This window comes from Vipera berus, assembly GCF_964194415.1.
Source record: "Vipera berus genome assembly, chromosome: 3".
Classification (NCBI taxonomy): domain Eukaryota; kingdom Metazoa; phylum Chordata; class Lepidosauria; order Squamata; family Viperidae; genus Vipera; species Vipera berus.
The window spans coordinates 88,066,977-88,079,037 of record NC_138204.1 but is presented as its reverse complement, the minus strand read 5'-3'; the positions used below and the strand labels follow the sequence as shown (position 1 = coordinate 88,079,037).

Below are 12,061 nucleotides of genomic sequence, written 5' to 3'. Positions count from 1 at the left end.
TGAGAAGGAGTTTCAAGCTGTATCCGTGGAAGGCGAAGCCCAACCATTCATTCCAAAGCACTGTTTTCAGTTGAAGCAGTAGAAACGCTAAATAATATCTGGCTATATGACAGATGTTATAAAAGGCAATAAACTGAAACTCGGTTCAGATAAGGAGTTCAGTTAGTGGGTGGTTTGTGTGGAGGAGTGGTGCTTTTTATAAAGTGGTTCCAGCTGATGTCCCCATCCATAAAGAAGTCGTTCCATGGCTTGGGGATATTTCTAGGTCTATCTTCATAGGATTTTATGTACACATATGGCTACAGTAACTACCTAATTTGACCACAGTAAAATGCATTGTTTGAGTCTGCCTTTAAAAACTGCTTTGAACCCACAGTTGGTCAAAAAGGTAGTGGCCTGCATGCTTCCTGGCTGCTGCCATTGGGAGCATATAACACCTAGTTTGCAGATCCAGCATTCTTTACCAGTTGGTTTCTGGATACAATTTAAGGCGCTGGGTTTTACCCTATAAATCCCTTTGTGGCTGAGACCGTGGATGTCTGCAAGATTGCCTACTCCAATGAGTTAGATCATTTAATCTTGTTTTCTGAATTTCCTGTGTTGCTGGAAAATTTAGAATTTGCAGGACAGGTACTGAAGCCAGAAGACATCAAAGAAGGCACCAGGACTGCCATAAACTGAATCCTGTTTAATAAAACTCTTCACAGTAATTTCTTACAGTGCCAGGTTTCCTTCTAAATCCCAGTCTAGTGAGTCCAAGCAGTAGGCACTCTCTCTGGAATTCGAATCACAAAGGGGATACTTTAATTTATAGCCCTTCCATCTGCCCCTGGAATTGCCTAGTTTGGTCATCAGCAAGGGAAGGTTACATATTAATGATGATTAAATGTCGGGAAGGTATCAGAGGCCTGTTAAGATAAAAGAGGAAAATAATTACCTACTTGGGGTTAGAGCAGAAATTTGTTATCTTGTAAGTCATGCATAACTTTGTCCTGCTTCTGTTATAGAGATACAACTGTTACATTCTCTCTTAATTTCTTAGCGCTATTGCTTCAGTTCTATCTACCAATTTATCAGTACTCTGGGGGAACTGCATTGACTGGTATTCTTTCCAGTGTCCAACATCATATACTCCAAATATATCTACTTTCTGGCATCTCTACAAACTCAAGGAAGGACACTTAAAAGAAGCCACATTATGCAATTAAGAACTAGCCATTGGGCTGCATATATTTACCTTATGTGCAGGAGCAATTAATCCTGCTATTTCACGCTATAGCCCAGACATGTCAAACACAAGGCCCGGGGGCCAGATCCGGCCCGCGAAGTGGTTTCATGTGGCCCGCGAAGCCATCCTGGAAACAGTGAGGGAACGGCCCCCACTGCCTTGGCCCTGGCCCAGAGACCCTCCTTCTGCCAGAGACCCTCAGATCTGTCCCACTCCTGCCCGGGCCCCCATAGGCACCCTTGATGCGAATGATGTAGAGCTGGCCACGCCCACCCAGTAGGCCATATGCACTCTAGCCACGCCCACCCTGGCCACACCCACCCGGCCCCCTGAGGGCAACCGCAATGCTGATGCGGCCCTCAATGAAATTGAGTTTGACACCCCTGCTATAGCCGTTTTGTTCCCTGCTCATATCTGAAAGAGGCTGTGTTATTATCCCATTAATATCTTCCGTTCCTGCTGTAAAAAAAACCCTGCTTCCTTCTACAGCATCCATCTGTCACAGTCTCTGGATCATTACTTTTTCATTTTGCTGTACCATTAGGTCTCTGGGAGAGCTCTTTATATAGTGGGAGCCAGCCAACCCCTCTAAAAATGCAGGCAGGCTGTGGATTGGAAGCTGGGTTTAGTTTTATGCCTGGCTTATTTTCGGCTACTTTCAAAAGAAGATTCTGTGCTATGGTGCCGTTCCTTTCACTGGGATAATTTTTAGAATCTTAGAATGGAAGATAGAATTTGGCTATTCTGCAAAGTAGCAATTATTTTTCACAAGAAGGATTTTTCAAAGGTTGGAGCTGTGCCATATAGTGTTTCTCATGAAGCTATCAGGTCAGTTTTTCCAAGACCTTTGACATTCTCTGTGTTGGGAAGTGTAAATGTATTTTTTTCCTTAAATATTTTCTTTGCCTACTAAACTTGAAGTATGTAAACAATCCCATTCCTTATTTATCTGGGTTTTTTTGGTTCCCATGCATATTAATGCAAAAAAGCCCAGAGTGAAATCCAAATATAAACAGTCAATATATGAAGCTTATTGGTTTGTCACAAATAAAGGCTTACTGGTTTGTAATTTTCCCTTGATCGAGATATTTAGCTATGATGCATGAATTAAAGAAAGATTTCAACTTTAACAAAATGCCCTTAACTTAGTCAATTTTTGGGAGAATCAATGTTTGTTACTTGAAGTGTTTATCTTGACTGCTGCTTTGTTTTACAAGTGCTTTTATTTAAGTATTATTTTTAGAGTATTGTAACTATTACTAGGTAGATTTTTTAGAGTTCAAGGATTTGTATAGTAGGAATTATTTTTGTCTTTTCTTGACTTTAGATTGTGCTTAGCTGGCATCTGCTCCCAAAGGTGAGAGCTTGAACTAGGATGCAGAAGGCTAGAGAGACAAAAAAAATGGTTTAAATGGGAAAGAGATCCCATCTTTGCTGTTTCACCCTTTGCCCCATCCTATAATGTTCAAGATGTTCTCAATCCTTGGGAGTAAATTGCAGGCAGTTGTATTAGGAAGAAAACAAAAAACCCACAAGTTTCTTTTTAGAAAATTCCTTCCATGAAGAAAGAAAGTTGTTGAATAATATATATTAATGCTGCATGTTGAAATGTTTTACTTGTATTATTTTAAAAGTACTAAAATACTTAAGTTGAGCTAAGTTAATAGCACAATATTTTAGATGGTAGAGATTGTTTTTTTTTTAATTGTTGATATGCTGTGTGTATCCTATGTCCAGGAAGGCACTGTCATATTACCCCCCGCACTGCAGCATAAATATTACGTAGAGGTGCCATGGGTTACAATTGATTTCATGTATGTGTGTTTTACAGTGTATTATTTTAGTATGATTTATTATAGACATGTAGATTTATATTTCTGTATTAATATTTCCCAACTCTTATGAAAAGAAATCATTGTGTGCATTGACTTAATTTTCATAGGCTCCAGGAAACAAGTAAAAACAGAGTATTAATCTTAGGTTGTTGGAGGATGTATTTAAACAGATGCTGTGAGCATTTTCAGACCCATTCATGCCAACAATCAGAATTTTAATTCCAAATTGAGCATTAGAAGAATATACATTTATTTTTAAGAATAACTTCTGCAGATTTGGGTACTTATTAAATATGTCAGTGGGAAAAATTTTCTTTTAAAGAGGACAAGGATGGCTCATCTTTCACTACATAAAATAAGGGATGGTTATAGCGTATTGGGAAAAGTAATTGTAGACTTTTGCATAGTCCTATTTAGATACTTAATTAATTTGGGTCTTGAGGAATGAAGGTTACCGATCTCCAGAGTTCTAAATAAAACTAGAGAAAAGTTTGTCCTCATAGTAAAAAATATTTTTAATTGAACGAAATATAGGTTTTGCCAATGGATTAAAAGTTAAGCAAATGATTTCATTTCCACAATACGATAAAATATATTTATAAAAGTAATTTTGGCCTAGTACTTCCTACTTTCTGCCTTGTTACTTCTGCTATTTTACCAATTAATGTTCTGATTGCAGAACGCATATGCGGCAACTATCATAAATGGGACAAATTTTTGTACCTCGGCTAAAGATGCCAGTGTTATTTTATCAAAAAATGTAACTAGCACCATGGCAATCAACTGCTTCAGTGACTTTGCTGTCTTTCTTTCAAAGGTAAAGATTTATTAACTTTTTTCTCACTGAAAATCTTGTTTAGTCTATATGATGCATCAGTCAAATTCAAGGTTAAATTCAAATTTTATGGAAATTAAATTGTTCTCTGGAAGCCAGTAGAAGATACATATAATAATCCATGACTATCTTTACGACTTGATCACTGAGCAAGCAAAAAAGTATTGTTTGTGCTGGTAATTATGTCAAAGTATAGTGTGCATTGGGGTGTTATGTTAGTCTTGGGTCCTGTTGGCAGAACTCCCCTCGTTATTTTTTTAATTCATCTAACCATAATATATTTTGTAGCTAGATTAGACCTACTACAGTTGGTACATACATATGTTGACTGTGGTATCCAATGGGGTCTGACAGTAGTTGCTGCACCACAGTGTAGCTGCTTCCATCACACTGGAAATCTGTGAATGGGGGGGGGAGTTCAAAGAAGATAACCATTTGTCCAAGTGATGGAAAGAACAGATGCCTCTTAATGGAAAACCCAGATTCATTCATGGAAGAACTAAAACAATGAAGATATTTTCTTCAGTTAACTTAAAGCAACATATGGCAGGACTAAAAAGCCAAACAGAAGTGAAGAAAATAGTCAACCAATATTTATTGAGACAAAACAGAAGGTTTAGGTGAAAATGTCCTAGCAGATTTTTGAAAACAGTCATAATCTGAATACTAATTTATTTACTTATTTATTTAAATTTAGATGTCACCCAATCTCACTATCCAAGCAACCCTAATACTGATATTAATACTAAGCATTTACATACAGTTGGTACCTTCTTTGGATGAGTCACCTTTTAAAATATATCTGATCTTATTCTAATATAGGTGTTCGTAGCTTGTTTCACCGTTTTTGGGGGCTTGATGGCATTTAACTACCACCAGGAATTAAAAGTTTGGGCCTTGCCACTGCTTCTGGCTGCTGTTTTCGCTTATTTCATTGCCCATAACTTCTTATCAGTATTTCAGACTACAGTGGATGTTCTGTTCCTTTGCTTTGCTGTTGATGTAGAAACAAATGATGGCTCTTCAGATAAACCCTACCTAATGGATCAAGATTTAATGGTAAGCAACCCCCCAAAAGCAATTTATAATGCCTTAATTCTTTAAAATGAGGCAATTGTGTCAAATATTGATAGTAACATTTTTAGAAACAACTGTATTCCTAAGTAGTTTAGTATTCTTTTTTTCCAGTTAAATATGGTGGCAAATATATTGTGAAACTTATTCCGCTTTCTAATAGGAATAGCTATTAGAAAGAATCTATTCTAGGTTTTCAGAATTTCATAGATGCTTCAGTGACTGTCATAAAAGGTAAGCTTCAAGAATTTCCCCACTAAACTACAGCTTTAAAAAAAAAGCATCACTTACAATTGTCACAACTGTTTTCTTCTCATTTCATATTCCTTTAAATAATTTCCCCCAAAACTAAAGTTTAACATTGTCCTAAAACATTTTAAATATTTTTTTCAGATAACTGAACCATTTTTATTAAAACTGTCTAAAGAAAAAATCTATTAATGAAAAGGGTTTTCCTGCTGATGTCAAATGCTATGTCTTTATAGGCTAAGCATTTAATGTGATTTTCTAAACATACCTGTTTTAAAGTTTGCAAGATAATAATACAGTGCTAAATAGATAAAAAGAGCCGTGGTGGTGCAGTGGTTAGAATGCGGTAAAAGTAAAGGTTCCCCCGCACATGCGTGCTAGTCGTTTCCAACTCTAGGGGCCGGTGCTCATTTCCGTTTCAAAGCCGAAGAGCCAGCGCTTGTCCAAGGACATCTCCGTGGTCATGTGGCCGGCATGACTAGACACCAAAGGTGCACGGAACGCTGTTACCTTTCCACCGTAGTGGTCTCTATTTTTCTACTTGCATTTTTACATGCTTTCGAACTGCTAGGTTGGCAGAAGCTGGGACGAGTAACAGGCGCTCACTCTGCTACGCGGCACTCGGGATTTGACCCGCCAAACTGCCGACCATCTGATCGACAAGCTCAGCGTCCTAACCCACTGAGCCACCGAGTCCCTATAGAATGCAGTATTGCAGACTAATTCTGCTGACTGCCAGCTGCCAGCAATTTAGCAGTTCAATCCTGACCGGCTCAAAGTTGACTCAGTCTTCCTTCCATCTGAGGTTGATAAAATGAGGACTCAGATGGCTGGGGGAGGGGGGCAATATACTTACTCTGAAAACTGCTTAGAGAGGGCTATTAAGCACTATGACTCAGTATGTAAATCTAAGTGCTATTGCTAATTATATATAAATTTTATTTAACTGAGGGGGGATTTCTTTTAATTATACTTATAATTTCTTTTTTCAAGTCCAACCTTAGACCTATAGATTCAGTTGCTCAGAATCATTCTACTTAGAACTGTGGTTTAATCACGTTTTCTATATTGATGAAAAGTTATCATAGTTTTAAATTTGTGCAACAAAATATGTCATGTAATTGTTTGTAGGACAAATAAAACAGCACTTTATGGGAAATTAGTTCTGTTACTGTTGTTTCGTGTCGTTGTCTTCTTTTTTTTAACCCATCAAGAATATACAGTTTTTATTTACTACAGGATATATGTTTCACCCAGAATACAAAGAACCTTTGGTTAAAGTAGTGTTAAAATTTAATCCTGGCTTGGTAATCTTAATCTATTGATTTGAGTTTGCTCAAATAATAGTAGTATTAGATATAATAAGTCTGAATAATGAATTGCTATTATTTGCAGAGCTTTGTCTATCAGAACAGCAAGCTTGCAAAGACCAAACAAAGAAATAGAAGAATATTTTATAACAATGAATGCAGCATTGAACTCCAGCTATTGGTAAGAGATAAACCAATTCTAAACATCAGTAGATACTGCTAATTGCACTGCGTTGCACTGTTTTCTCATAGCTAAACATTGGATAACAGACGTCCCTCAACCAAATGTGGGTCAGTAACAGAGAAGAGATGAGAACATCTGATCTTGTATATGATATTACCTCTCTTCATCTGAAATCTGGATAGAACAGAACATGGGAATATGTTTTTAAATAAATTACTCCAGTCTACATTTTTAATCAGAATAACCAAGCCTAAGTTCATTCCACTGGGATGAACTGAAAGCAGAATTCCCTGGGGATTTGGGAACTTTGGCAAGTTGTTACTTAGAAAGTTATAACAAATATATTAATATAAGAAGGCAGAAAATAACAATACTCCAGCAGTATCAAGTTGTTAAAATTAACACTGCTATGATCACTGCATTGCTGGCTGCATTAATCTTTTCCCAAGTGTCATAAAGTCGACTTCAGATACATAATTTCACTGTAAAATAGTAACACAATCTTTAAAATAACATCTGTGCAGCGTTTTTGGCATTTGAGCAAAATAAGTCATTGTGATGCTTCCCAAAGTATCATTTTGCTGTCAGGGGATTTACAGTAGCAGCCATCATTTTTCTGCCAATTTTTTTCATGCCAGAAAAGAAAATTGCACGTAGGAGTCATATTTCTGGATTTCTTTTTGTTCATGGTGCACACTCTGGAGGGCTTAGGTCCTTGTGTCTATTTTAGAAGTTTGGAAATAGTATACGGTAGGTGGGTTGCGCTGCCGAGAATCTGTGGTTTTAAGTTGATTAGGTTTATATATATGCCTCTGCTTGGTTTATTTCATCATATGCAGCTCTTTGTGCATTTCTGCCTCCACCCAAAAAATCCTCAAAAAGTTACATAGGCAGTGATAGAATTCAAAAATACTGTTATACTAAACTTTTCCTTCCCTGTTTTTATCATTATGGCTAATTTCATATTTTATTTTCCTTATTGTAGAGTTGAAATCAAGATGGCTTTAAAACTACATGTAGCAAAGATGAAGATTACCAGTACTTTGAAAAAATAATTCTCTGAATTGATTGATATATTTTGCACCAAAAGAGACGATTTGGTCCACTTTCACTTTGTGAAAAAATGTCTTCAGCTTTTATGATTTTGTTAAAATTATATTTAAAGTCTTTTTATTAAACTAATGATCAACTATGGTGTCCATTTTATGGTTTCATTTAGATCTTTTTTTTTATTTAAAAAGTTTTACAATACATTTTGACTTTAATCCCCCCCTCCCCCACCCCCACCCAACCCTCCCTATCCCTCTCCCCCATTCCCTCCTCCCCCCCCCCCACTTCCCAGAGCTAAATACAGGGTATAAAATCAAAAAACAAACATAAGCACCCCTATGTTATCAGCAATAAACTATTAATTCTATCTCCCTCTAGCTCATATAAAATGAATACAAACAATATTAATATTACAAATAAAGTAAAAAAGAAAAAGAGGAAAACAGAAAAAGAGCTTTACTCAGAATAGATTTTCTTAATCCCAGTCCTTATTCATATTAATTTCAAAAAAAAAGAAAAAAAAACTTTCACCTACTATTTACATTCTCCAACCTTTCTCTAATTTCTAAACAAATTCTCAGTTACGCGCCAAAAGTGCCTATCTCTATTAACCTTAATAATCTCCAACCTAACTAAACTATGATCAAATATAATTCTTACATGTATCACGCCAAATGTCTCGCAGTTCCAAATCATCCTTGAGTTCAAATAAAAAGAGTATAAAAAAAAGGTTTAAGCAGTCTGTAAGACAACTTGTTGTTAATTAGGAGCTTGCATACCCATTCTTAGTTCAACACATACTTTTAGTCCATAACCCTAATATACTTCTCTAACAAGCAAATAACATCAATCTTAAATTGTGTTAAATATTAAAAAAAAATTTTTCTTTCTCCTCTATGATAAATTTAATCCATTGACATTCTAATTTAAAAATTTAATCACCAATCTTAACACTCCAAAGCTTTTGGAGCATGTCTGTCATGACCCCCAAAACTTCTTTGGACCGCGCCCCTCCCACAGCTTCACTGTAAGTACACTTTGGAGATTCCATAACTTTCTGCTGGTCTTGCTCTTGCTCTCGTCTCGCTCTTCTTAGGGCGGCACGCGTCATCCTCTGGCCTCCTGCAACATCCGATGAAACTGTATCTTGATCCCCTCCAACACCATTGTCCTCTATCTGTCTATTTGCAACATCTTGAAGCTTTCCCTCGCCGTATCCCTTTACAGCTTCCAAAAATGATAGGGGGGTTGCTTTTAACACATTGCTATAAAAATCACGTGCCTGGGCCACAGTAACCAGACGATGTCTTTTACCTTCATGCATCACCACCAGTCCAACTGGAATCTCCCATCTGAACTTAATATCACATTTCTTAAGTTCCTGTACAAGAAATGCAAAATCTTTCCTTCTCTTTAAAATCTTCGGAGGAATCTCTTTTAAAACCAAGACTTCTTGCTCAGCCATTACCAATTTAGTATCATAAGCAGCTTGAATGACTTCATCTCTAATTACTCTCTTTGTAAAATAGACCACCACATCTCTGGGTAACTTCCTCTGTCTTGCAATCCATGAATTTACACGAAAAATTTTGTCCATATTTCCCTCAATTTCAGATGCTGGCTGGCCCAATACCCCTTCCAGAGCCTCAGAAATCAGCTGCTTTAAATCTTCTTTACAATTCTCCTTTAAACCCCTGATTCTAATAGCATACTGCATCTGATGATACTGAACAAGGCTCAATTCTCCGTCCATTTTATCCCTTATATTTTCATTTTCTAATACCTTTGCTTCTAATATAGAGTTCTTTTGACTGAGATCCTTCACTTTTACATCCAGCTGTTGCACACATTCAGCTACAGATTCAATCATAGACAACATGTCCACCCTCATTGCTCTAAACTTCTCTTCCATCTTTTTCTCCATTTTCTCCTCCATTTTCTCCTCCAGCTTTTTCAACTTTTCATCCATCATGTCAGACATCAATTGTGAATGCTTTCCAAGAGCATCTTGTAAATCCTTAAGCGTCAATGCCGGAGGAGGTGCAGGAGGAAGCAAAGCTTGCAATGAGGTCTGTTGCACCAGGGAAGACCCCGCACTCCGAAGAGCTTTAGAAGTTTTAGCCGCCATCTTCCCCCACTTTCACTTATTGCGCACTTTCACTTTAAAGCTATAAAATCCATTGAGCTAGAGAGTAAAGATAAGAGTCCACATCACCTTGACCTCCTGTACCGCTCTGCCTGCATCTTGACAATCAAAAGTATTTCCTTTTGGCAGGGGTGTTTGCTAACGCCTGGCTCTGCTCCATAAATCCCGGAGCAGGGGCGCTACGCAGCTCGGAGCAACCCAGGCTTCGGGGGGGCTCAATCCTTCAGCCGCCCAAACTCTCAGCTCAGGCGGCCCCAGAGAGCTCAACCCCTACCTGGGGCCTCACCCCCTCCTCTTCTCCCGAGGAGGGGGCTTCAAATCCATCTAAACAGCTGATCGGCGCTGTTTACGATGGAAAAACACAGCTGCGGAGCGGGCAGCCCGAAAACGGCTGTCTTCGGCGTCGCGTCGCCACCGGAAGTCAGTTTCATTTAGATCTTAGGTATCAATTCTTAGCCACATTGCCAAAATGACTACACATCTGTTCCAGTGTCACAAGTTCCACCCTCTTCTTATTTCAGTTGATATGTTGCATCCAAGTGCCTTAAGGGGAGAGGGTTGTGTTGCTACACAAGTTCTGCAATTTTCTCAGATACAGTGGTGCAGCAACCAGTTTATTTCGCTAAAGAATACACTGGGAAATTGTTAGGCATATGGTGCTAGCCTACAATGTTGGGTTGAAAATATATTAACCATAATGTTATGACTTTAAGACGTTATATGCCTTTTTTTCTGAGTATTTAGATGTAGATGTACACAAGTACTCCTTGACTTATGACCAATTACTTAGAGACTGTTGGAAGTTACAACAGACCTCTCCAGGGCTACTTACAACCTGGTTCTGAAGTTCTGATGGCTGTTAACCCGTCAGGTGACTGCATGCTAGGCATTTGGCAACCGGCCTCCATTTATGTTTTTGTGGAAAACCAGCAGTATTCTGGCAAAAATGAGCAATAGCGAACAATGAGATGAACAGCAGGCTCCATTAGGATCATAAATTGAGAACTTCCTGTACTTCACTATTAATTTCAACTTAAATCCCAGTTTTCAAGGTTATGAGAGAGACACAATGTGTTTCTTATGTATAACTGCAGAAATGAGACTAATCCAGCGCTCTATATGGATCAAGAGTAAATAGCTTTTCTTATGTTTCTAAGGATCATAAGTGTCTTGGGACACTTGGGATATCTTTGGAGAGTATGGAATTTTCAACCCTTTACCTACATACAAGCTTTAAAAATAACAAAAGTAGTACAAAAAATGGATGATTTGATGCTGAGGGTCAGTGGCAGTGTTCTTCGACGGGTCAGGCAACATCAAAAATGGTGGGATATGTGGTTGGGAATACCCCTTGAGTTGCCCACCTCACATATGTACAAGTATTTACAATTACTTGGAGTAAAAAGTTTGATTTGGGAAAAATGCCCTTGTCAAAACTTGTCAAGCAGCAAGTAAGAGTCAAGATAATTGTGCGATCATTCCTTAACTCTGTATTTGTTGAAGAGGAATGCGTTCAAAGTTCAAATACTAGATTGTGCCAAAATGGACAGGCGTACTTTTGAGACTGAAAGAAAAAGCAACAACAGAATATTTTCAAACTTGGGACCTATTTTACCAATGGTTGGAGAAACAAACTAAGGATTAGGAATTTAATTTGCATTAGTGAATGATGAACTCGAGACAACATGTTTGTTGAATAAGCACTGTTGACTTGTATTAAAAAATTAATAACAGACACTGCAGAAGCACCAGAAACTGCTGAATTCCAAAAATTGTGTGCAAATGTATGTTGAGAATACATTGACACTAGGAATTTTGGCAGTGGTTTGCTCTCCAAGCTTGCCATTTAGCTCCCAAATGTTTCGTTACCAGGCTAGGTAACATCATCAATGGGATTTTGGTAGCCCTGCTAGTGATGTTACCTAGCTTGGTAATGAAACGTTCAGGAGTTAAATGACAACCTCAGAAAGCAAACCACTGCCAAAATCTAAAACTCGAGCTACCAGTATTTTCTATTTTCACACTGAAGAAATGCCTAGGGTAGGGTTGCCTGTGTATTGTAAGAATTGTTTTAATAAATAAATTAAATGGAAACCTGTTACGATACCAAGGATATTTTTTACAGAAATGCCAGTGGGACCCTTGGTGAC

At 37.8% G+C, this 12,061-nt stretch overlaps 1 protein-coding gene across 2 annotated transcripts in view; it reads left to right on the top strand.

The window, feature by feature from the left end:
• SLC44A3 (solute carrier family 44 member 3) overlaps positions 1-7,905 on the top strand; it is a 46,547-nt gene extending 38,642 nt beyond the window's left edge. Inside the window, exons 13-16 of one of the 2 annotated variants that reach the window (XR_014025837.1) lie at positions 3,743-3,880; positions 4,854-4,957; positions 6,617-6,712; positions 7,701-7,899. Coding sequence is in view for 1 of the 2 variants with exons in the window: in XM_081322905.1 (XP_081179031.1) it covers positions 3,743-3,880; positions 4,721-4,957; positions 6,617-6,712; positions 7,701-7,706 (477 nt within the window). In the remaining variant the exon portion in view is untranslated. Of the gene's footprint in view, positions 1-3,742; positions 3,881-4,720; positions 4,958-6,616; positions 6,713-7,700 lie in introns of both variants that reach the window. The other variant, XM_081322905.1, reaches the window with a different exon arrangement.
• The last annotated feature ends 4,156 nt before the right edge of the window (positions 7,906-12,061 follow it).